Source organism: Engraulis encrasicolus, chromosome 16, assembly GCF_034702125.1.
Source record: "Engraulis encrasicolus isolate BLACKSEA-1 chromosome 16, IST_EnEncr_1.0, whole genome shotgun sequence".
Classification (NCBI taxonomy): domain Eukaryota; kingdom Metazoa; phylum Chordata; class Actinopteri; order Clupeiformes; family Engraulidae; genus Engraulis; species Engraulis encrasicolus.
In genome coordinates this window covers 4,787,967-4,813,072 of record NC_085872.1, presented here as the reverse complement: position 1 = coordinate 4,813,072, position 25,106 = coordinate 4,787,967, and the positions used below count along the sequence as shown (strand labels likewise).

At 42.6% G+C, this 25,106-nt stretch overlaps 3 protein-coding genes across 4 annotated transcripts in view; 2 read left to right on the top strand and 1 right to left on the bottom strand.

Annotated features, from left to right (window-relative positions):
• The window catches only part of coro2aa (coronin 2Aa), a 28,061-nt gene extending 12,020 nt beyond the window's left edge, over positions 1–16,041 (top strand). Inside the window, exons 2-13 of one of the 2 annotated variants that reach the window (XM_063218360.1) lie at positions 297–450; positions 5,295–5,495; positions 8,512–8,628; positions 9,252–9,401; positions 9,768–9,947; positions 11,900–12,016; positions 13,055–13,159; positions 13,282–13,378; positions 13,887–13,999; positions 14,476–14,566; positions 14,694–14,968; positions 15,217–16,039. In XM_063218360.1, coding sequence (XP_063074430.1) covers positions 5,295–5,495; positions 8,512–8,628; positions 9,252–9,401; positions 9,768–9,947; positions 11,900–12,016; positions 13,055–13,159; positions 13,282–13,378; positions 13,887–13,999; positions 14,476–14,566; positions 14,694–14,968; positions 15,217–15,348 — 1,578 coding nt within the window. In that variant the 5' untranslated portion in view covers positions 297–450 and the 3' untranslated portion in view covers positions 15,349–16,039. Of the gene's footprint in view, positions 1–296; positions 451–700; positions 782–5,294; positions 5,496–8,511; positions 8,629–9,251; positions 9,402–9,767; positions 9,948–11,899; positions 12,017–13,054; positions 13,160–13,281; positions 13,379–13,886; positions 14,000–14,475; positions 14,567–14,693; positions 14,969–15,216 lie in introns of those variants that run through there. The other variant, XM_063218359.1, reaches the window with a different exon arrangement.
• Positions 1–25,106, top strand: part of trmo (tRNA methyltransferase O) — a 101,548-nt gene that overhangs the window by 69,196 nt on the left and 7,246 nt on the right. The window lies entirely within an intron of this gene.
• Positions 18,166–23,834, bottom strand: anp32b (acidic (leucine-rich) nuclear phosphoprotein 32 family, member B). Its single transcript, XM_063218363.1, has 7 exons — positions 23,455–23,834; positions 21,008–21,157; positions 20,795–20,917; positions 19,983–20,166; positions 19,771–19,886; positions 19,052–19,109; positions 18,166–18,768 (listed from the first exon to the last, which is right to left on the bottom strand). The coding sequence occupies exons 1-7, from the start codon at positions 23,506–23,508 to the stop codon at positions 18,680–18,682; spliced, it is 774 nt and encodes a 257-aa protein (XP_063074433.1). The 5' UTR covers positions 23,509–23,834; the 3' UTR covers positions 18,166–18,679.

Here is a 25,106-nt window from a genome sequence, read left to right as displayed (position 1 = left end):
TGTGAAGGGGGTGGGGGGATAAGAGAGGAGAGGAGGGAGGAAGTTTGTCGTTACCTGCCTTGTTGTCTCGCTCAGGCTCTGCAAGGCTCCTCCCTTTCAGGGAGTGCTCACACACACTCATGTCATCTCAGCCTCATTTGCTTCTCTCTGGTCACACACACCCTTATTCTCCCTCGCACAGTGAGCACACTCACACACTCTCATAGATCCGGGACTACTTGGCTGGATATTAGTGGGCTTTGAATCAGCTTGAACTCGCAGATCTTCCTCACCCTCCCTCTCTCTGTTTCTATCAGTTGAGCTGGTCTCTCCGTAAACCGTCTCTTCATGTGTGTGTGGAGCCAGATCTGAAGTGTGCCTCGAAAAAAGACGGAGCACCTGCTTGGACTCTTAAGTCCAGGATCCCGTCACTCCCAACTGTGAGGTGCCCTCCTCCACACTGCAGACAGGGTAAGCACTGTTCAAACTTTTATTGCTCATGTCAGTATTCACCAGTTGATTCATCACTTTTTTCCCTCCTCATGACTGCATCAAGATTTCTGTCTTTCTTGAACCCTTTCCTCAAGCACTGTAGCGGTTTAAGATATTCCTCTCACTAGCCTTCACGCCCCTCTACTGTGTGTGTGTGTGTGTGTGTGTGTGTGTGTGTGTGTGTGTGTGTGTGTGTGTGTGTGTGTGTGTGTGTGTGTGTTTTGGGAGAGGGAGAGGCAGAAGGAGCGAGATTAAGTGAATGCGATCTCAGCCCAGGCCTGGGGGTCTGGAGTCAGGTGTTGGAGATGAGGTGAGATGGTGGGGGACACGGCTTATTACAGTCTGAGGGAACGTGTGGTTTTTATGGCCCTAGGAGTAGGACAGGCTCAAACAAGACTCTCTTCCTCAGAACAGATACCAGCTGCTTCCAATAACATGCGGACGGTTTGAAATCTTCTGTCAGTGTTGCTTTAATATGAACTTTTCATGCTGAAAAAGGCAGGGCAATGGCAGGGCCATGTTATTTTAAATGGCACATGTTCATATGAATAGGAAACTAGGAACTCTTATTTTGTATTTTTACAGTGTTGGTGAATAAAAGTCAGGTAGAAGTGTTAGAAACAAATCAGTGTCACTGTAACTGCTATAAATACGTACATAGAAAATGGGCATATTTAGTCCTACAGGGAAGCTATATATAGCCCTCTATTTTTCAGTCGATGCTTGTTTTATCTGTTTTGTCACATTTTCAGACATGTCTTCTGTGGAACGCTAAGTTCGTCCACTATTTCTCATGGGTTTTACAGGATCCAAGGGCCACTAGGCCAGTCAAAGAGTAACTTAATGTGTGGAATTTCATGTGTAAGTGTATGTGTCTCTATCTAGTGTGTCAGCATGTTTCTCTCTCTCTCTCTCTCTCTCTCTCTCTCTCTCTCTCTCTCTCTCTCTCTCTCTCTCTCTCTCTCTCTCTCTCTCTCTCTCTCTCTCTGTGCACGTTGTATTTGTGTTTACACGTGCATGATGTAGGCACCGCAGTTTGTTATTGTTGTAGTGTCAAGTCAAGTCAATTGTAAGCTTACTTTATTTTTAAAAATCTATGTAACACGGTTAACAGTGTGTGTTAATGTGCCAGTGCAGTTTTTACAGGAAGTACAGTATGTATGTGTAGTCGCATGTCCCCAACAGTCCCCCCTCAGACTGGATGTATTGTTCCTCAATCTCACCACACCCAGCCTAATACATGTGCCCATCAATAATTAACTCCTTCTTGACAACAGAGCTGTAAATATGCTATAAAGTCTACCAAAGGATTTCATCATGAGTATCGCCTATCGCCTCACCTCAACAACCTGTCCACAAATCACGCCCCCTTGGTATGTTGGCTCAAAAAGAGTGAGGCAGTTACACAAGGCTGAGGGTTTTTAATCTATGTGTGGTTTGTTGAGCGATAGCCATGTGTATGGAGTGTTGACATCTGGGTTTGCACCTGTCAATGCTATGCAACCCACGAAAAAAAGCCATGAATTTGCCCAATAGTTGCACTTACATGACTGCACATCATGATTCTACTGTCAATATGCCGTTGGCTGGCTGATTGCCTTTTTTCCGATACTGGCAGAAGTCTTGTTGTAAGTCTGTAGGGGAGATGTGGGGTCCTTTCTTTTCCTAAAAGTCACATTAAGTTACAGTTGCGAACTCGTATTCAGAAGGTGTTGGTGAAGTTCGTGGCACCAAACTCACACTACTGTTGCATTTCAGCAGCTGCAGTCTCTACAAACCCAGTAGTCAGCATGGTCCACACACACACACACACACACACACACACACACACACGCACACGCACGCGCACACGCACACGCACACGCACACGCACACACATACAGGCACACACACGAGCAACATGCTCCTAGTCAGTGTCTTGTCACTGCGCCTTGATCCATTACGGCACCGTTGTACCGAAGGCCCATTGTATTCCCAGTGGTGGTGTTTGATTTCAGTGAAAACCCTCCGTGACACAGCCTTGTCGTGTGTCAGTGTTTGGGGCCAACAACACAGAGAGGTAAAGAGCCCCCACCCCCACGTCCACCGTCAGCACCACCACCACCATGAAGGCTCACATCCTTTCACCTGGACATCTTGAGTCTCATGTTTCTCATGCAGTGCTTACAATACACGGCAGGCGGCCGCTGTACTGTCTGAGGCCCAGTGAATGTGAGGCTGGAGTGACATGTGGTAACTTTGACACCATGTGATCTGTGTGGCCAACATGGACCACTACACTGATATAACAGGGGTGCTTGCCTCTGGCCCCTTCTGAACTCTGCAGAGCATTTGGGATGGGTATATGCACTGGTGCCATACTCTCTGTCAAGCTCTCGCCTTTAGCACTTTAGAACTTTGGGGCAGTTGAGATCTGACTTTGAGTATGAATTGGCAATATTGAAGGTCAAGGTACGTCTACATAAGGGGTCTAGTAACCTTGTGGTGAGTGTGTGTGAGGGCTGGGGGTGGAGTTGGCAATTAAACAAATGTAGTGCACAAGTTTGTTTAATGTTTTGTTGTTGGTGGTGGTATTGTTGTTGTTGTTGTTGTTGGTGGTGGTGATGGTGGTAGTAGTAGTAGTAGTAGTAGTAGTAGTAGTAGTAGTTTTGTTATGTCTATTGTTAGTCTGTTGTGTAGTATACTTCAATGGAAAATGTGTAAAAAAAAAAGAAAATAGTCAAAATGTCCAATGCTTGTTGGCCTATGGAAGGAAATTCAGCTAATGGTTTCTTACATGCTTTGCTTTCCTTACTTGCTCTTTGTTTGATGGGGCTATAAATTGAATTTGAAGGCTTTCGTAGTGAAGACAGCGCTTGTCCATGCAGAAGTCGTTGTGGCATTAGTGAACAATGATAGAAACGTATACGCTGCAATGCATCTACTTCTTAGTTCCCATTTCGCTTTGTTTTATTTTCACCCTAAGGTAACAAGGGTCAGCTCATGCCATTCCGCATTTGCTCCAAAGTCTAAAGCCTGCTTCCTCTGCTCTGCCACTCCCCACACCAGTTTGATTACACAGCCACAGACCTGGCCCCGCTCGCTACTGTACGTGACCTCTGCATTGTGCTCCAGTGACATGGCTGTAAGCCTGTGTGTCGAGGGCTGCAGCTGTGTGTGCTTCAGGTGTAATGGCTTTTGTTCCTCTGAAGAACAGGGCCGGCTGGTTTGATGGTTGATGCTTTGGAGAGGGTGAGCGATTATTATCAGCTGAACTTCCAGGTCTTGCCGAGCCTGAATTGACACAGTGACATAATAGTCCCCTTCCCCTTCACAACCACACATTTACAGACACAGAAATACACATGAGGGGAAAAAAACATACATTGCGCTCACGCACACACATGCGCTCTCTATCTCTATCATTCGTACAAACCATGCAGACTTCTAAGAGCTTCTCCATGAAAAGTCGTTCCTGCAGAGCCAGTTTTCACATGACTGCAGACAAGACGAGCACAAAAGGGCATGCTTGAAGCTGCCACTTGTGTGTAGTCTGGTCTCTAAACTGTTCGCAGGAATGGCATCATGCTCATTCTGTGTCATTTCAGACAGCATTCCTGTGTGAGCAGCATTAGCCCGGGGGCAGAATGTGATCTTGGTGGACAAGGAGCAGAGGGAGAGGGGAGACTAGACGAAATGTCAGAAGCCCTCAGTCAGAACGGCAGTTTGCCGCCAGTTTGAAGCACCACACCCACAAGTCCGTCCTCATGCAGGTTTCCCCCTGGTCCAGTGCCTGCACTGGCCTATTTATAACGCCAACATGACGTCAGACTGTCCACTATAAATGTAGGCTTTTGAGGGCCCTTGTCCAGCTGTAGCCACACTGACAAACCGAATGCAACACACTACCAATGGTTATTTTAGGAGTGACACAAGACATGTTTCATTCTTTTTTATTCCTTTGACCTCTAATAGTGCTCCATTCACACAGAAAACTGTTCATCATCCCATAGCCTTGCATGTTGTCTTCCTCCCTATACTTCCTTCAGTCTGTCCGTCCTACTGCTAATGGGCAGGGCAGACAGGGCTCTGGCTGCGTAGGATGGCTTGGCTTGCTACTCGCTGCTGCAGAAGCACTTAGGAGGCTCCCAGATGACTTATTCATCTGACAGTTGCCTGTGCAGAACACGCCCTTAAGCAAATCCCACTCCCACTCTCGCTCCCAGACCCAATACAGGCTGTAAATTAACTTTTTTCCTCATCAGCCAAAATGGCCAGTAGATGTTAATTTTACTAGCCAAACACATGCTGACTAATGGGACAAAGTGGCTAGTAAGATGGCCTTTTCTACCAGCCAAACTGAACTTTCACCAGCATTTGGCTAGTTGGCTGGTGTTAATTTGGAGCCCTGGTCCCAATCTGTATAGTAAGCAACAGATACTGCTTAAGCGTGACTTGGGACTGACAAGGCCTATGATGAGATTTCACTGCCCAGCACCCAAAGACAGTGGGAGAAAATGTAACAGGGAAAAATAAGAAAAAATGGCTCAGGTGAAACTCTTACTTGGTTATCTGTGGAGGGCAAGGACACAGATTGCTGTCAGCAGAGAATTGTGCAATTTTGTGTTGGGTTGATGGTTTGCCCTTTGTGGGCTACACAGTCTTATCAAGTCTTTCATCTGTGGAACAAGGGAGTGTTCCATGCCTATTATATGCCGACTTGTGTGACACAAGAGATAAGATGGGTGTGATGTTTCAGACAGCTGTCTGTTTACCATTTCATCCGTTCTCTGTTCTGTCAGTCTTGTATGTTCATGTTCTTGGTCTTTCCTTTCTCCCCCCAGATGTCATGGCGTCCTCCGTACCGCAGCTCCAAGTTCCGCCATGTGTTCGGGAAGGCTGCCACCAAAGAGCACTGCTATGACGGCGTGCCCATCTCAAAGAGTGTCCAGGACAACCACTTCTGCGCCGTCAATCCACGCTTCCTCGCCGTCATCACAGAATGTGCAGGAGGTGGGGCTTTCCTGGTCCTGCATCTCCGCCATGTAAGACCATCCACATAGTTCTAGACACACTGTCGCAAAGTAGGCCACATCACATTTAAAACTGTAGTACTGTTGTTAGACTTGTTTTAGATTCTTCACTGCCACTCAAAGAACTGCTGGATGGGCTAAGATCTTGTGGTGGTGGAATTTTATCATTATAGTTGGATAACTCTTGTTCCCTTTGTGATAAAATCATACACTCACCGGCCACTTTATTGGGCATACCTTTCCAACTGTTCATTGACGCAAATTTCACATGCCGGCAACTCAATACATTTATGCATGTAGGCAAGGCTGAGATGATCTGATGCAGTTCAAACAGAGCATGTGAATGGGGAATAAAGGTTATTTTACTTTGACCATGGCATGTTGGTTGGTGCCAGAGGGGCTTGGTTTGAGTATTTCAGAAATTACTAAACTACTGGGATATTCACACACAACCATCTCTAGGGTTTACCGAGAATGGTCCGAAAAAGAAAAAATATCCAGTGAGCGGCAGTTCTGTATGCACAAATGCCTTGTTAATGCCAGAGGTCAGAGGAGAATGGCAAGACTGATTCGAGCTGACACAAAGGCAACATTAATCAAATAATCACGCACTCGCTATAACCAAGGTATGCAGAAGAGCAGCTCTGAACGCACAGCACATCAAATCTTGAGGCAGAGGGGCTACAGCAGCAGAAGACCATATTGGGTGCCACTCCTGTCAGCTAAGAACAGGAAAATGAGCCAACAATTTGCACAGACTCAACATAAACGACATTAGAAGATCGGAAAAATGTTGCCTGGTCTGATGAGTCTTCATTTCTGCTGCCACAATGAGAGGGTCGGAATTTGCCGTCAGCAACATGAAAACATGGATCTACCCTGCCTTACCTCAGCGGTTCAGGCTGGTGGTGTGATGGCGTAGGGATATGTGAGTGTATGTATATGTATATGTGTCTGTGTGCATAGATGGACATTGTCTTCTTAGTGTACATTGCAGTATTCTCTCAAGCCATTAGCCTCACTGAACCAAAAGCCAGCTCCTCACCTGCACACCAGCACACAGTGTATGTGTTCCTCAGGCACAGAACAGTATTCTTTTCTCCCCTACCACGCTCCCATCCCTCCCCCAGTTCTCCACCTCCTCTCCTTGTCTTCCCTGTTCTTAAGCGGTGGCTTTGAACATACCCCACTCTTGACTCACTCAGGAATGACCTAGTAGACTGAGGAATGGCAGAGCGGTGAGGGCAAGAGTGGGAGTCTTGCATCGCCCCACTCCTTTCTGCTCTCTGTCTAATATTTGAGAGGCTCTAGATAAACGGGGGATTTGTCTCAGGATGACAAGACTATTGTTCTCAAATGTACTCAACCTACAGCCAGTCCCCCATCCATACATTTTAGCCCACCGCATTATCTCATTCTCGTGTCTGACTCGTGCTCTCTGTCAGATGAACTTGTTATATATCCTGAGTAGTGACTTTTACTGTTTACTTTTCCTCCATGTCATTCTGTATACACTTTTATCTGTTCACTGTATCTCACTCACCTTTCTGCTTTTTCACTGAATTTCTATCGTTCCTATTTCACTGTCTCCCTCCTTCTCTTCTTCCCTCAATGCATCTCGTATCACCTACGTGCTGTTTGCCCTGCACAGCCGTGAGCCATAAATTAAGTCTCACCTGTGGGCAGAGTGGGAGTAACCAGGCTGTGGTGTCATGACCTCACCCCACCTCCATCCATCAGGCGGCAGTGATCTCACTATCCCGGTGCAGAGAGGCAGGCTGGCAGGATGATGTTGCCCCACCACCCTGACGGCACTTTTTTGTGGTCAGGCAGGTCTGGATAAGCCTCAGCACAGGCCAGCTTGCTCCTAGCCAACCCCCCCGGCAGAGCTATCTACGAGCACATTGCTGACTCACCAAATGGAATGCCTCCTCCTAGGCCCTTTTGAACAAATTCCTCCCTCCACTCGCTGTGCTTGATCTAACATGAGTTTGACTGGGGAACAGACACGCACCAGGGCAGATGATATTTTGCAATTCTGTTCAGATAGCATTCGTTGGGTTTCTTTTTTACTGTGCTGTGTGGTTGCTCAATGTTCTTTGGCAGCCTTGTGTGCTGTCCTGTGCTCTAACTTGCTCTAGCACAACTTGTGGATGAGACATACGGTATGCTGGCGTTCCTGCCCTGACATGTGGCATGGGTAGTTGGGACAGACCACAGCACTTCACTTTACTGCCTTAAGCTGGGACCAGTTATCAATTCTTCAATATGATTAGATATATACAGAAGGTGTTCTCCTTGTGTAGTGTTAGTAGTATAGTGTAATAGTTAGCACCCTGTCTGTAGCTGTGGGCTTCAAAACAATAATGAACATGGCAAAAGAAGTTGCCTGAAAATGCATACAGGTGAGAGGGCACACCCAAAAGCAGCTATTCTCAGATTTGACATTTTGAGATTGTTTCAGAATTTGGTCCATTTGCATGTCCTCTTTCACAAGAAAATGTCCTTAGAAGTCGTTTGGTTAGTCATTTTGTTTAATTTGGCATACATTTGTCTAAATGTTACACTTTATGAAGCAAAATAGATACTGATTTTCATACCAAACCCACACATTCAACACACAAAGACAAAGGTCTTGTTTTCTACATTCCAAAGATGGTGATATTATTATGGAACAAGATTTTTCTCAAAACACCCAATTAGACCAGGAAGTCAGACCTAAATAATGTTCAGAACACTTCCAAAACAAACAAATCTTAGGTTCTATGTCCCTAATTACTTTGAGAAGTTTCACAGTCTGGTCTTTAAATCTAAATTTTTTGGCCTATCTAGGTGTGCCCTCTCGCCTAAAGAAACAGCATTCAGTCATTCCGCGTTTCTCGTCATTCCATGTGTCTAGTTTGTCAGTCTACGCTATTTCTCCCCCCCCCCCCCTCTCTCATGTTTTTACTATTCCTTTTACACAACCACACCATCAGAGTAGTGAGTGGTCTCTGATTGCCACTATGCTACGTGTGCTTTCTTTTAGACTGGGAAGATCGATCCACATTATCCCCGAGTGTCAGGCCACAGGGGGAACGTGCTGGACATCAAGTGGAATCCATTTGATGACTTCTGCATAGCCTCATGTTCAGAGGATGCCACAGTAAGTCTGCTTCAATGAACGGTGCTTTTTACGTATATTAAGTTATTTATGGTTTGTAAGGAATTTAATTGTTTGCTTGTTTTTCTTGCATTCTGAAAGCCGTTTGAGTTGACAAAATACTGTGTAGCAATGAAACTGTATCGCGCAGATGTACAATGGTCACATAGTTTATAATACAATGGTCAGGGGTGAAAGTAGTTTTCGTTTCTTACCGATGCTACTCCCCACCACCACCCGCAAACAAACAATAAACAAACAAAAATAACATGAGCATTACATATCTATTATTGTTGCATGACTATTTTTGGGTGTCTCTTCATAGGAGGACTTTTGTCTCAAATGGCATAGTCTGGTTGTATGTGTTTTCTACTGAAACAGCAGGCCTTACTTTTTTCAAATGTGGGATTTTGGACAGCATTAAACCTATTCTCTTAACGGTACTGCTCACCAGCTGTAAATGTTATACCGGTGCTGCGCACCTGTCTACTTTCACCACTGCACATACTTTAAATAAGTGTGTGTGTGTGTGTGTGTGTGTGTCTGTCTGTCTGTCTGTCTGTCTGTCTGTCTGTCTGTCTGTCTGTCTGTCTGTCTGTCTGTCTGTGTGTGCGTGTACACTTCAGATCAAAATATGGGATATACCAAAGGAAGGGGTCACACACAATATTACCGTGCCTTCAAAAGAGCTGCAAGGCCACTCACGAAGAGTAGGACTCATCGAGTGGCACCCTACTGCCGGCAATATACTCTTCAGCACTGCATATGACTACAAGGTAAACACACACACACACACACACACACACACACACACACACACACACACACACACACACACACACACACACACACACACACACACACACACACACACACACACACACACACACACCTTTCCACACTCCCATTCATATGTTCTATGTATGTGGATACATCCATTATATTATTTGACCTTGAGATTTGACAAAGGAAATGGTTCTATGGCTCTTATTTATTTTTTGACGCACTGTTTCAAATTCATTGTTGAGCAGCTTAAATATATTATCACGTATGTTAACATTGCCCTTGCGATTTTGCATCATGTGCTGAATTCAGGTATGTACCCTACCTAAATCTGTGTGTTTCTGCACATGCCTGTACAGATCATGGTGTGGAACTTAGACATTGAAGAGCAGGTCATCAGGAACCCTGTGCGGACAATCACTGTACATCAAGATGTGGTCCTCTCCATGTCCTTTGACACAGATGGCAACAGATTGACCACATCCTGCAAGGATAAAAAGATTCGCGTAATTGACCCGCGAACAGGAGTCCTGCTCCAGGTGTGTGCGTGCGTGCATGCGTGCGTGCGTGTGTGTGAGCGAGAGAGTGTGTTTGTGTGTGTGTGTGTGCCTGTGTGCATGTACCTATGTTCCTCTGCTACTGATTCAGCACCACACATCTAAAACTAACACCTCCACATGAGGGCCTCCATACAGAGCCGAAAGTCTCAGGGGGTCAGATCAGCTACTTTGGGACTAGAACATGCTCTCCACACACACTCACGCACGCAGGGGTGTCGTTCAGGGGGGTAACGTGCGACTGAGTTACCAGGGCCCCGTGTGTATAGGGGGCCCACACATACAGTATATGGCTGGGCGGGTGCATTGGAACTGATTGTTCATTGTACAAAGCGGATTCCAAAAAAGTTGGGACACTTTGTATTTTGTGAATAAAATCAAAATGCTGGCATTTTCAAAACATTCAATATGTTAACAAAGTACAACATTATGTACAGACAACAAATCAGTTGTTAAAGTCAAGCAGAATTATTGTTTTGAGGTAATTATGTGATCATTTAAAATTTCACCCTTGCAACAAATCCCAAAAAAGTTGGGACAGGACCAATCAAATGATTTTCATATTGGATAAGACTAAACACAACACAAGGGATGAGACTGAACAGTTAAATACTTTGACTGATGGCAAAATGTTATTCAAAAATTAGATATTTTGATGAACGAGACATGATTTCAGCAGCTCAACTGATAGGTGTGTTCTTCAACTTGTTTACCTTTTTGTTATGCTTAATATGTGGCATATCCTGACAGCAGGAAAACAATTTTTTGACCTGTTTACTCTTATGATGGAACCACACTGTTGGCACATAGTAGAGATTGAAATTTGCCACCATTATGGGGCAATATCTAAAGGCGGTTCTCCAAAATATAATGCCTTGGTAGCTATGTTTGCTGTTTAAAGTCTGTATGTATCATTCAACATTCATTTTAATGCTCTACATGAGTAAGAAGACCCTAACCAAGTCACCTCTGCACCCCCTTACCATCATATATGCTGTATTTCAGACTGACCACTAAATCAAGCTGAAGTATTCATTTTCTATATAACCTGGAGGGTGCATGACTCCATAATTTTCAAAAAGGATTGAATATTTTCCATTCTGTAATCAGAGTACAGTTTTTCATGTGCATTAATCAAGTGTTGTGTTTATGGTGATTTTTTCGAGAGCTGTCACTGTTGGAGTGCCATAGTTTGCTTATTGACCACGAGTATGTCATGATCTCATAACTCGTGCAATGATTACACAGAACTCTATATTACGGAAATAGGCCTTATATGCCAGCAATTTTGATAATTCAATCTTTCTGTGTAATAGATAAGTAATTAGTCCCTCAAAATCTTCGCTGCTGAGTGCCACAGCCTCTATGTGATGGTATTTTATTTGTGCATTCATGTTGTCAGTCAATATAGTTCCTTTTAAAATATTCTTCCTTGTGTAATTTTTAGAATTATTACAACATGTTTTAGCCCTGTCCCAACTTTTTTGAGATTTGTTGCACGGGTCAAATTTTAAATGATCACATAATTACCTCAAAACAATAATTATGTTCGACTTTAACAACTGATATGTTGTCTGTACATAATGCTCTACTTTATTAACATATTAGATGTTTTGAAAAGGCCAGCATTTTTATTTTATTCACAGAATACAAAGTGTCCCAACTTTTTTGGAATCCACTTGTACATAGGGCCCAAAGTTTGCTGCTACACCCCTGCACGCCCCCAAGTGTGTGCCTGCACACACACACACACACACACACACACACACACACACACACACACACACACACACACACACACACACACACACACACACACACACACACACACACACACACACACACACACACACACACACACACATCTGTACCTTGCAAAGGCACCAGGGGTATGTTTTTGGGTGTATTTCCCTAATTATTCTCTTTGGTCTTAGGAGAGCAACAGTAAATCTCATAAAGCCAGCAAAGTTATCTACCTGGGCAATATGAAGATGCTCCTCTCCACTGGATACTCAGGTTGGAACAATCGTGAGATAGCACTTTGGGATCAGGTAAGAAGCTCTGCATGTTTATATATAGTGTAGCACCCTCTAGTGTTAGAAAATGTACCTATTTCATTTCATGTTATTGTTTTACTGCTCTTTTTGTCCGTGACTTTGGTGCATTTCTTGAATCTTTATTACAATTTGCAAAATACTACGTCCATTTCTAAAATCAGTTTGAACAAATAGCAAAATGATTCATGGATCACCAGTGTCTTGCTTCAAAGCCAGTGTATTGCTTTGTGGCAGTGATTATCCTTCCCATTTCTACACGAAGTATAATTTGTGCGAAATATACTGCAACAATTTTGATGAAATGCTGTTTTATATGGAGCATTATACAGGGTAATTAAAGTATATGGTACAGTTCTGCAGTTACTAAGTTCTGTTAGACTACATACAGTATCCATTTTGCCATAGGGAAGGTTTGAAGAATTGATGACACAGCTGTTCAGCCAAATTTAGGTTGCACCGTTCTCCCAGCTTCAGCCATTCTAAATCCTTTATACGGACAGCCTGAGTGTGGCTCTGAACATATTAGAAGTGTGGCAGAGTTGTCCTCTGCCTCTATTTTGCCTCTCAAATCCTCCACCACAGATCTTCACTCCCTCCCGTCCTCCCTTTCAAATTTGTCTATGGGGATGGATTATGGCTGATATAAGTATTAACGGCTTATCATAAATATTACACATACTTTACAAATGCCTTAACATGCTTTCTCCCCATCTGGCTGTACATCTCTGCAAATCATAGGCTATATTGCAACATACAGTACATAATGGTCTGGCTACAGCATCAGAGAGCTAGCTACTTCTTTTTTTTTAATGGGCGGTTCAACTTTATTTTGACAAGCGAAGAATGGGACAGGAAGTGAGTGAGGAGAGAGAGACAGTGAAGGATCGGTTCTTGACCCGGGCCAGATTCAAACTTGGTTCGCCGTCTTAGTAACCCAGTGCCCTACCGTTAAGCCACGGCAGGGCCAGAGCTAGCTATTTCTTGTGCTGATGGTGTGTGTGTGTGAATGTATTCGCTTATCTGTGTCCGCAGGATGATCTCTCCACCCCTCTTCACCATGAAGACCTGGATGGGTCCTCTGGTGTGATTTTCCCCTTCTTCGACCCTGACACACACATGCTGTATCTGGCTGGCAAGGTGCATCTCTTCACTTAGTTTATCCATTACCTGTTTAGCTATGTATTTGCTTCAGAAATAATTTTGTGTTATCACATATTAAGTTCACATGAATAGCTTCCTCCTCTGTTTTACATTCATAGGGGGATGGAAATATCAGGTACTATGAGATCAGCTCCAAGAAGCCATACATTCACTTTTTAACAGAGTATCTGTCCAGTCTACCTCAGAAGGGAATGGGTGAGTGCATTGAACAGAATTCCATAAAAAACCATCTGGAATTTGTAATAAACACTGTCCACATTTGACTAGGGAAAATAACACAATTCCCTGTATATCATTATAGTTAACATAGACATAGATAAGTGACCCTTGTCTGGCTATGGCAACCTCAACTTCCTGCCGGTGTTGGTTTGGCCAACTCCCCTTATAATCCCATTTCTCAGAGCGGGCCTAACCCGCATCCATGAAATGCCACTTTACACTACTGGTTGAAGCGTCAAGCAATCAAATCATTTCATTCACTTCCCCTTCAGCAGGTCAATGACAGAAATTAGTACATACTTTCCTTAAGCATTAGCCATTAGCCATGGTTGTACCTAAATAACATAACATAAAAAATAAAAACCACCAGTGGCCCATGTATGTTTTAATGTGTAGTGCAGATGACGACTAATAAGTCAAATTAACAGTGTTTCATGTTATCACTTACCTAACTGTATGGACTTTCTCTTTTCCTCTCTGTTAGGTTTTATGCCAAAGCGTGGGCTGGATGTCAACTCCTGTGAGGTTTTTAGGTTCTATAAGTTGGTGACAATCAAGAGCATCATCGAGCCTCTCTCCATGATCGTCCCCCGCAGGGTACTCTTTATGCACGCAAACATCCTTTGACCCCTTTGATCCTTTGGACACACCTTGTTACATAGATAGATAGATGACCTTTACTGTCCCCAAAGGGAAATTTGTTTTCACCACCATTAAGACTTACAGCCAACATGAAGACATGACGTATAAAACTCAATACAGAATACATGTACACAAGGACATCACAAACACGATATACTCTCACTACACACACACTCGCACCCACTCACACATGCAGATGCAACCTTTTCAACACAAATGCTGTCAGACAACATAAGCACATACTCTCTCACATACACTTACATACTGTACATTGATACTTGTGCATACATCCACATTCTAGTGCATTCACGGATGAGACCACAGTCTTTATGATTAAATGAGTAGCATTTCTGTTAAGATAGCAACATATAGAGGGGTTGTATAGTGTCTCATTACTCATTCAAAGCAACTGCTGGTGTTTTGTTTTGCAGTCGGAGACGTATCAAGAGGACCTTTATCCAATGACGGCAGGTTATGAGCCAGCCATGATGGCAGATCAGTGGCTGGATGGAATGAACAAAGGTGTGCTGTCCATATGCCTGCACCTCATTTCAACATCCATTCTTGAACTTCTGTAGTCCAGAAAAACATCCGTCCTTATGATGAGTGAGTTAAGTGAGTTCTGATCTACCTGTTTTCTCCGTGGCAGGTCCTGTATTGATGTCTTTGAAACCAGGTAGCAAGCCCGACTCCATAACAGGACTGACATCAGGAAAGGCACTCAGTTCTCTGGAGACGCGGCGCTCTCTGCGTCGGCCGGGCTTACTGCAGCCATCCCCCATACAGAATCAGCAGGACACCAAGGAGAACAAGGAGCCCCAGCCCTCACTCCAGGGGCGGCCCTGGCAGGACGACAAGAATGGCAGTGCCATTAGCAACGGGCAAGACCACACGCAGAACTCACCACCCAAAACTGTGAATGAGGTTCGTATGGCTCATGTGTCATGCGTATGGCTTATTGTGAAGGAAATCCTGATATGAACTATGATATGATTTTGTTGTATGGTGTATGAATTAGACCCAAATTATGTGGAGAAATGTGAATTGTGTTGAGATCAGATGTCATAACACCAATATTTGCAAAATGACATTTTCCCATGCCTGGTATTACAGATATTTGTCTTTGTGTGTATGTGTTGGCATCTGCGTATAATGCTCCTCTGTGTTTACAGTTGAGACAGGTATATTACCGTCAACAGGATGAGATCCGGCGTTTACGGGAGCTGCTAGGCCAAAGAGATGTCCAGATCAAGCAGCTGGAGCTGGAGATAAAGAACGTGAGGAACTCCCAGGGCTCACATTGAGCTGCCCAATTCATGCTGATGGGTCTACTTCGCTTGGAAAGATATGATTTTATTATTTTTTTATTGTTGTTTTTATGTTTGACATTGTTTTTAATTTCATGATTCTATGTAACAAAAAACCCTTGTAAATAAAATGTAAACAATTTATGCAATTTTTTCTGCCATGCCTCTGCCTTCTCTCCCTTACCTGCTGAACCAGTAAGGGCCAAAGCTGGACTGGGAGAGAAGTTGAAGCTCTTATAAAGTGTGTTTTTTTTACTATCGTCACGTGCGTGCGGGCGTTCTGAACATGTGCGTGCGTGAACGTGTGTGTGCGCATAACCGTGTGTGTGTACGTGTGAACGTGTGTGTGCGTGAGAGTGGTGTAGGGTTTTTTAACATGTTACTGGAGATGAGAATATTTAAAGAAAAAACTTATTCTATATAAAATTTAGATTTTATACTGTTCACAAGGCATCATTACAAGTTGCTTATGGATTATGTTGTGAGCATGGCAAGCTGCTGCAAACTATTACACAACCATTTCACTGACTGCACTGTTCACTACTGTATGTACCGGTAGTCACCATGCAGTCACCATAGATCATGCTCTGACATTTGCTCTTTGAGTGTTTACATGGTGGCACCAAATGTGTAAAAAATGTCTATACTTGTATGTTAATATCTACTGCCACCAGGATTGTGCTACAAATCCAATAAATGAAAAAAATAAAATGAAATACATAAAAAGCATGTGATTACAGAGGGAATAGGAACCTACCCCTCCAAACAAACGATGAAATATAGGCCTACAGTGTACATCTGGATTTGATGAATATTGAACAGTGGACAGTAGTGTTAATATATATTAAAATCTTCAGTTTCCTCGATTTTACCATGGGGTAGGTATGTTTGACTAAAGCAAGCATTGTTATTTCATTCTACAACCTAAAATGATGAAAATATTTTAATTTAGAGCATTTATTTGCAGGAAATTACATTTGGTCAAAGTAACACATAAAATGCATTTTTTCCAGACCTCAAAAAATGCAAAGAAAACAAGATGTGTTAACTTAAATACAACATAATAACTTTTATGCGTTTTTGGTATGCTTTCCACTAGTCTTTCACGTTCTTGGATGACTTTATTGCAGGCCTGGTGCAAGAATTCAAGTTCCTGAGCTTGGGTTGATGGTTTGCGACCATCCAGCTTCCTCTTGATCACATTCCAGGCTTTCAATGGGGCTCAGGCATGCTTTGCTTTGAAGCGTCTAAATTATAATCACTTTTAAAATGCTTTTAAAAAGTTATTTTAAGATCAACCACAAACTGTTCAAAAAGCTGTTTTACGGTCAAACAAGCTTACAACGGCAGTGCATACACCATCAGTGCTGGGCAGTTCATAGCAAAAAAAAACAGGCCAGCTAACAATAAATGATCAATAAGCTACATGTAAATGTGGGTGGGAGGGCTGTAACCATTCCCCTTCTCAATGAATCACATATCCCCCTGGAACACTAATTTTGGAAATGATTTAACATTTGGTAATATCCCCCTGGTTTGATACTGCAGCTCGACTACTGAATTTTGTTTTATTACAATTTGAATGTGTTTTTAACAAAGTGACAATTGTTGAGTAGTAGCAGGGTAAGTACAGTATAAGTACTAAGTACAGTAATAACTGCATATGAAAATGATTTACTCAATGGTGGCATTGTCCAGAGGGGATAGTGTCCATCGCAAAAGAATGTAGGTTTATGTGCATTTACAGGTGGGGACAAGATTTCCGTTACTGGGGCCTGCTGCAGAGCATCGTGGGCACTTAACAAAACAGTCCATGGGGGTGGGGTGTCCGTTAAGATGTGTCTGGTTCTCTGTGCCCAATCTCTTGAACAGAGGGTTGTGAGGCACGGATGACCTTTGAACCTTGCCGGGCCCATCCCAGAGATGTGCCTGTTAGCAAGCTTTCACTGGTGGTCCCCTGTTCAGGGCAGGGGGAGGCCGTCTTCATCCATTCTGTCTTTTTGCCAAATGGAGTGGTGCGGGGATCAGGGTTGGAAGATTTAAAGTTACCCATGAAACTATTAATCCACATTAATACAATATGTGTATATAGTATAATGGTTAAAACATCAGCTGATATGACAACCCCATCCATCATTCAAGCACATAGACAGGACAATACCTGCCAGCCACACAAGGAGGAAATTCACCATACCATGTAGAAAATTTAGGATTGCAAGGTGCTTCAATAAGTTTTGAAAACGTCTGAGCACCAACATCAGGAAAAAATGCATTGTCAAAACATTTATGGACATACAAGCCTTACGCACAGTATGAAAGTTTTAAATTTAAAGTCATATGTCTAGACAAGGGTGTTAATCTTTGTTGGAAATTCCCTCCAACAAAACCATGAGTGAAACACACATCTGTCAACAGGACAGAAAGAGGCATACAAAACAAATAGCCATTATTCTAAAACCTCCATCAAATAGCATAGATCACATCCAAACCCTAGCTCTTAATTTTGGGCAAGTTGCACGCCAACACCAAAAATGTAATAGGTCAGTAGAAAATTCATGAATATAGCTGTGGTTTAGGCAAATCATGTCAGAAACTTCTACCAAGTCTAATACAATACACTCCAAGTCTGAGGTAGTTTTTAGAACACTGAACACCTAAGTTATTTTCACCTGCACTGTGGCTTTAGATAAGGTGCAAGACTGTCACTTCACGAGTGCTTGAAGTTCACTTCCAGTCCAGCTTTGGACATGAATGGTGCAGCAGGAAGGGCAAATAGGGCAAAAAAGCAGAGGCATAGCAGAAGAAAGCACAACATTAAATGTTACATTTTATTTACAAAGTATTTTTTGTTTTTAATACATCAAGTAGAAATGTAACTACAACATAAATTTGTGTCACTTGCCGCCACACCAAAATGATGGCTTCCTGGACACGGTTGCTATAGCAATAATCTTATTGGGAAATCAGGAAACAATAATAAATCCAACAATAAAAACAATACAACAAAATTCATAGAAACCACAAAAAAGAAAATCATAATTCTCCAACAAATATTAAAAGCAGACCCAAAAACCAGTCCCCAAAGTCCTCACACAAGTTGGCGTTGACCGTGAAACTGTGGAATGCCGAGTGAGCCACCAGCCAAAAACGGGTCTCATTCAGCTCACTGTTCCATGGGTGTGCACATCCACATACCCATTCATTCGATACAGTCTTGCCCATTGGGAGAGCTCTGCGCTGTAGGAGACGTGACAGAGTGTGTGGGAGTGGCCCGGTTGGGTGGCAAATAAGTGTGGTGGGGGATGTTGGTAACTGATAGACTTGGCTCTTAATCATCATCGTCGTCGTCATCGTCGTCGTCTTCATCATCTGCTTCCCGCTTTCTCTTCTCGCCTTTGCCTTCAGCCTCCTCTTCATCTGCAGGACAGCAACATGGGTTAGGTCTGCTACTCACATCACTATGTTTATTTCAATATTGTTGGGATAGTCATTATTGTGTTTCAGACAGGACGGTGGGAAATGACAGGAAACGAGATGGGTGAGAGAGACGGGAAGGATCGGGAAATGAGCCGGGCCAGGAATCGAACCCGGGTCACCCGCGCAGCAGTCCAGAGCCCAGCTACTAGAGCCAAGGCTGGGCCCACATCACTGCCCCAAAATAGCAGCATCTGATATAGCAATGTATGTGCAACATACATACCTTCATCATCATCGTCATCATCTTCATCATCTACTTCTCCATCCTGACTGAAATCCTCCTGGAAATATTTAATGAGAAGAAATGCAAGTCATCTGCTGTACTTCTTTAAAGGAGTGATTGGTGTGCCTAATATTGGGACCATTAAAGGTGCACTATGTAAGATGGTGGCCCATGGAGAAGATCGCCCTTTTCTTGTATGAAAAGTGCAATTTTCCTAGTCATAATGAATACTTTGAATTTGATGGTGGTGGCAAGTATTCATGAAAAAGGTAATATTAGTGAATGGGCAGCATGAATCCTGGAAATAAACTACTAAAAATATTACACAGTGCACCTTTAATGGAAAGAAATGCAACTCATCTGCTGTACTTTTTTAAATGTGTGATTGGTGTGCCTAATATTGGGACTAAGGTCTATCCATCAAGACCGTAGTCTGATGAGAGGATGCCAACTTCTTTTTAATCCAGGATTGTTACCAAAGCACAGCCCCAATGTCATTATTGCGAGGGTAAAAAAATTAATAAACAAAACGGAAAAAATCAGCGCACTTCAGGCAAGTGCAAAAAAAGGAGGCTTTACGCTTTATTGTCATAGTAAAGCCTCCCTCTCTTTTTTTGCACAGACCTGATGTGTGCAGATTTTTTCAAGTTTGTTAAGTCTCCACTAAATTCTGTACCTTTTCAACAGATGAGCCGTGATTACCAAAACGTAACCCTTACCTCGTCTTCTCCACTGACATCATCGTCATCATCTTCCTCTCCTACTTCATCATCCTCATCGTCATCCTCTTCCTCGTCAAAGTCCTCGCCGTCTTCATCCTCCTCCCCCTCTCCATCTGTGATGCAAAACAAACCAAGGCAACCACTGACCAACCCAAACTTTACATATAAGAGGGACGATGTTATACAGGGACAAGAAGAGCCAGGCTAACCTTCATCATCGGTATCAACTCCATCAACTTCTCCATCAGAGTCGGATGCTTCCTGATCGTCTAGATCGTATCCGTCCAGATATGTGAGCTGGGGTAACAGCTTGAATACACTCTCCCGATAATCATTAAGGTTTGTGACTTCACAGTTGAAGAGGTCGAGACTTTTCAGGTGGTCAAGCTTTTTCTATACAGGTAAAAAAAAAAAAAAAAAGTAAATAAATTATAAATAACGGTGGTACAATGTATTTCATGTCTCAACATACAGGCACAGGAAGAGAAGGGGACAGAACACAATCTTGCACAGTAAGGGACCGTTCGTTATTTATTTTTGGGTTCACCGGAAGAAAATAGGGGAGGGTCGTGTCATTTTTTTCATTGCTGCGGGGAGGGTCATCAAAGTTTTTAAACTCGCTAGGGGAGGGTCATCCAAAAATGTTTGGCCCATTTATTACAAAAAGCATTTCAAAGTAGCCTTGTTTGTTGTATGTTTCAATGTAACATAGCCTCAGAAACGGCCCTTTCGCTAAGCAGCGTTGGTCAATCAACGTCAAAAATAAGGCAGAATAAGGCTATTTCTTAATTCTCCCTAGGGGAGGGTCATGCATTTTTTGACGGCGTCGTGGGGAGGGTCATCAAAGTTTTGAAGCTCGCTAGGGGAGGGTCATGCAAAATTTGACGAACAAAGGTGGTCATCTTCCGACGACCCCGGAAATAAATAACGAACAGTCCCTAATATAAAAGCAACCATTTAACTTATGCAACAAAAACTGTTGCTGTATTTCATAATAAAACCATGTCATGCATTCACTCACCAATGGCTCCAGTGTGCTAATGTCTTTGAGTTTGTTCCCACTTAAGTTTAGATGAGTGAGATTTGGGAGTTTCTCTGCCAAAACATCAAGGCCGCCCGAAATTCTGTTATCACTCAGCTCCAACTGTGGGGATACAATAGTATGCCATTTGTCTACATTCCAAATAATATACCTCATGCATCACACCTTAAACTAAACAAAAAGAAATATTACCTTTTTGAGTTTTCCAAGCTTTGGGAGGTTGGAGACAGAGATTAAGCCGACATTTATCAAACTGAGAAATTCAAGGTTGTTAAATTCCGCCGTGAGGCCTTCAATTTTCCCCTCATTTGATCTACAATTGTCAAGAACAAGTTCTCGTACCTGTCAAAAGGCAAAAAGAAGGGTGGGTTAGTGCATGTCAGGCCTATTCAATAGGAGGCCTGAGGGCCACATGCTGTCCAGACACAGCCCACATGTGGCCCCCAGCAGTAGCATTATTCATATGCTACAGAACAACAAACGATTTTCTTGTGAATCTCTTGCTTGTCTTATACATTGTCCAATGTCGTTAAGTGTAAGGTAAGAAAAGTGTTAGTGGTGGGTTGAAAAGTGTTAGTGATGGCTGAAAATGTGCGGGCCAACTTAGATTTTTTGGTTTTGAAATGTGGGCCAACTGAAATTCTAGTTGAATGGCCCTAGAATACATCAATCCAGTGCTTACAAGTATGTAACAACATGTGGGCGAAAGTTTGGTGCCGTCGTTTTCGAATTTAACCTGGTAGATACAAAACACATCGATCGAAGCAGCAATTGGGCATGTACGTGTTGCGCAACCCGAGATCAAGGGAACATTCATCAACATTGCCTTCAAAAACCTGAATTGACCTTCCTGAAACCACGTTCAACATTTACATCAACCACGGCATACAGGGGCTTGTAGATTAGAACTGATATTTCTCTAGATTCGCTACAGAAATATCTTGCCACAATATAATTAACTACAGTACTTCTTGCGCCGTGGTTGCGTTGGTTTGGCCTGCTGTTGCGCTCAATTGACAAACCAAACGATTCTGTTAGCCTCTTGTGGGCTAGCAATTGCCATTTTAAGAGTTGACGCGCGCAGATAAGCAGCAACGAGGATCAGAGAGCCGCCATTAGAACCCAGCCCAAGAGCAACGAGAAGGACCGCGAAAATATGGTTAAGCTGTATTTTTGATCCTACTCAATCACGTTATCATCTTCCAAACGGATGGCTCATTTGAGGATTTGATGGAAAATTTGACTATTAGTTGAAACTGACGACGTATTTCTAAGGAAACGGGGTGAACGGAAACTAGTCAGACAAAGATGGAGAATTCCGTCCTTTCCCCACAGTATCAAAGACGGCAGAATAACAACATGGCGATTCTTGAGATTATGCGAGTGGCTTGTAAATATATTGACTAATGACTGTAATGTTTTGCTAGTGTTGAGCATATGCGGTCCACGCACATTTCTTTGTTATGGAACCTGAGTGCATAGTATGCATGCTTATGAAGAAGACTCTAGACTTTGCTTCAAGTCCACCACGCAGTTCGGCCTGCATGTGATATCGGTCATTCGTTTCAAGGGGCATTAGATGGCAGAATTGGGATTTCAATTAGATATGAAGCAGCAATGCATTGCTTTAAAGTTTTAAATCAGATTTCACTACTACTTGTATAGTTCTAGTCTAGCTTGGTCTTCTAAAACATGCGGTGCAAGGGTATCTACGAGTAATGGCGGGAATCTGTCTCCCTGTGTGAGACGTCTGTAACGACAGAGACTTGAGCAGCTAGCTGCCATCACAGCGGCCAGCCAGTCATCACATGGCGTGAAACTTATCGTTTCAAGTGACACAGCGTTGGATTTCCAAGTTTTGTATCGCCTACATCAGTAGCTTATGCTGTACCAACAGCATGTGATGCCACGAAACATTACCAGCATTGCGCCGGTATAATGTGATTAACAATTGAAATCATAGTATTAGTGATGTTTAAGGTGAAATTACATTTAAAAACTTATTACAGCTGGTTACTTCAACAACCCCTTCTACTTGACCGCATGAAGACATACGCTTCCGCAAACCTGAGTAAGGATCATGTATAAAATGACAACCAAACAAGCAAAGTAGCCAGAAACTACTATTATGTGCAGAATGGCGAGGATTAAAAACAGTCGCGTGAAGAAGGGACGCCACATTTTAGCACTTACGATTATGTTAGCAACAAACATGGCTACCGTTGTCTCTATATAATATACAATTTCATAGCCGTGTTTAGCGTATCGTGTCCAAACAACCATTGATAACATCGATGTGGAGTTATGAAACACCAATAATTAGAACTGAAATGGAGTGTCGTCAACACAGGCCAATGAGGCTGTGAAACGGTTAAAATGCTGCAATAACGATGGCAAAGGAATCCGGTTTTGAAAGTAACGAGATGATAGATATTTCATCTTGTTATTACAGACACCTACAAGCGTTTCCAAAGTCAATCACACACGAGAGAAACCCAGATTATTTCCAAGAAAAACAAAACACATGTGGTTAACGACACCATTAGCTACACAGGTCACTTGGAAAGCAAAAAAAGTAGCTAGCGAGTCTACATGGCTAGGCAGAAAACTAGCAAAGGTATGGTTTAAAAGCCACTCACATCAGACGGCGACCTGTTTCTTAGTTCTAAATGGATCCTTTTTTTCATGTCCATGGTGTCCTAAAAAAGTTTGTCTTTCGGTGAATTGATGATCAATCTCAAAGGCCGAGAGATGCCCTAATGGAGGGAGAATATGTAGAACTGGCCCAAACACCAAGTAACTCTGGGAGAATAGAACCATGGAGGGAAACGGGACTGAAAGAGATAGTTCATAGCCGTACATATGCAGTTTACTCAATACCGCCACCCTTGGTTGGAAAGACTTGCTGCAGTGCAATGCAGTCCTCAAGGCAGCATGCGTCCAGTTCACTGCAATTTATAAAGCAAGTTGGATTATGTTATGTAAGAGACAACAAAAATGTAAAATACTCATGCTTAGATGCAGCCTAGATAAAGAAGGCTATTATAAAAGTAATTCATGAATCATTTGCTGAGGATGTGGTGTGCATATGCATGTTTATTTAATATTGAGAAAGGTTGACAATGAAAATCATTGTGAACTAGTTTTTTGAAACTCCATTTTATAACCTATTATTAAGTTGGTAGGTTTCTCTCTCTCTTTCTCCAAAATACGAAGACCAATTGTCACAATGCAGGGAGGAAAAAGGAAACACCCATTGACTTAAAACATGTATAACAGCCTTAAATCATCATGAGTCCATTTGAAAGTAATTAATGGAACAACACATTACATCTCTCAGTGCAGTTGTCTTCATAAGCTATCTCGCCATTTGTGTCCCAGAACCACTAGACAGCAGTTCCCAACCTTGTTGAGCTAAAGAGCACTTTATAGGCTATCCTCGTAACACGATTAAAATATAGAATAACCAAATAGAAGTTGGTCTATGCTTATTTTTGATAGGCTACAAGACAGGTATAGATAGGACTTCATTTTGGATAGTAAAAAATGGAATATGGAGTTTGTAGTCCTACCTGGAGGTAGAATATTACTATGTAGACCCACCGTATGTGAAAACAACAACATACTGCACTTGCACCATGCATAGTTATATTAAAAAGGCGGTAATTTCTGCCCAAAGTAGGCTACCCAGTGCCCATCAAACTGAATGAATGTTCATTGTAACAATGGCAGTAGCAAGTCACACACTTTCAAGGTGTAAATCATTATTGTCGCATTATTGTAGTTGAATCGAGTGTATATTAAACACTGCAGTGACCTCATCAATCAATAGAAAACCACAGTCTTGAATTGTTTCAGCCAAGCAATTTGTTGAGCAGTAAATCTTAATGTGCAGCACCATAAACATTATAATAGTTACACTGCTCTTTCTAATCATTTAATTATGCTATAATGGCATAGAGTAGGTGTGGGGAACCTAACCTTGAGGCAGTTTCATCCGGCCCCCGATATAATTTTAGTGTTATGCAGCTTCACATGAAATATGACATATTTTGTAAAGGAATCGTAGAAAATACATTTGCAATACAAAAAAAGTCATATTCAGTGGATCTAGAGAAGGTGGGCCCTGTTTTAAAGGTGGTTGCCTTCAATATAGGCCTAAAGTGCAGGGGGAAATTCTGGTTTGTGTTCATAGTAAGGCCCTCGGATGAATTTGAAGTGGCCCCTCGAATGAAAAAGGTTCCCCACCCCTGGCATAGAGTATGTTCAAAGTTCATGCACATCTAGATGA

Bases quoted from the DNA above. Each gene is read 5' to 3' on its own strand.
- anp32b (XM_063218363.1), bottom strand. From the start codon at position 23,508: ATGGACATGAAAAAAAGGATCCATTTAGAACTAAGAAACAGGTCGCCG. The intron at 21,158-23,454 runs GTGAGTGGCTTT...GCCTTTTGACAG, and splicing joins GAAACAGGTCGCCGTCTGAT to GTACGAGAACTTGTTCTTGA. The intron at 20,167-20,794 runs GTGAGTGAATGC...TTACCTGTATAG, and splicing joins TTAGCACACTGGAGCCATTG to AAAAAGCTTGACCACCTGAA.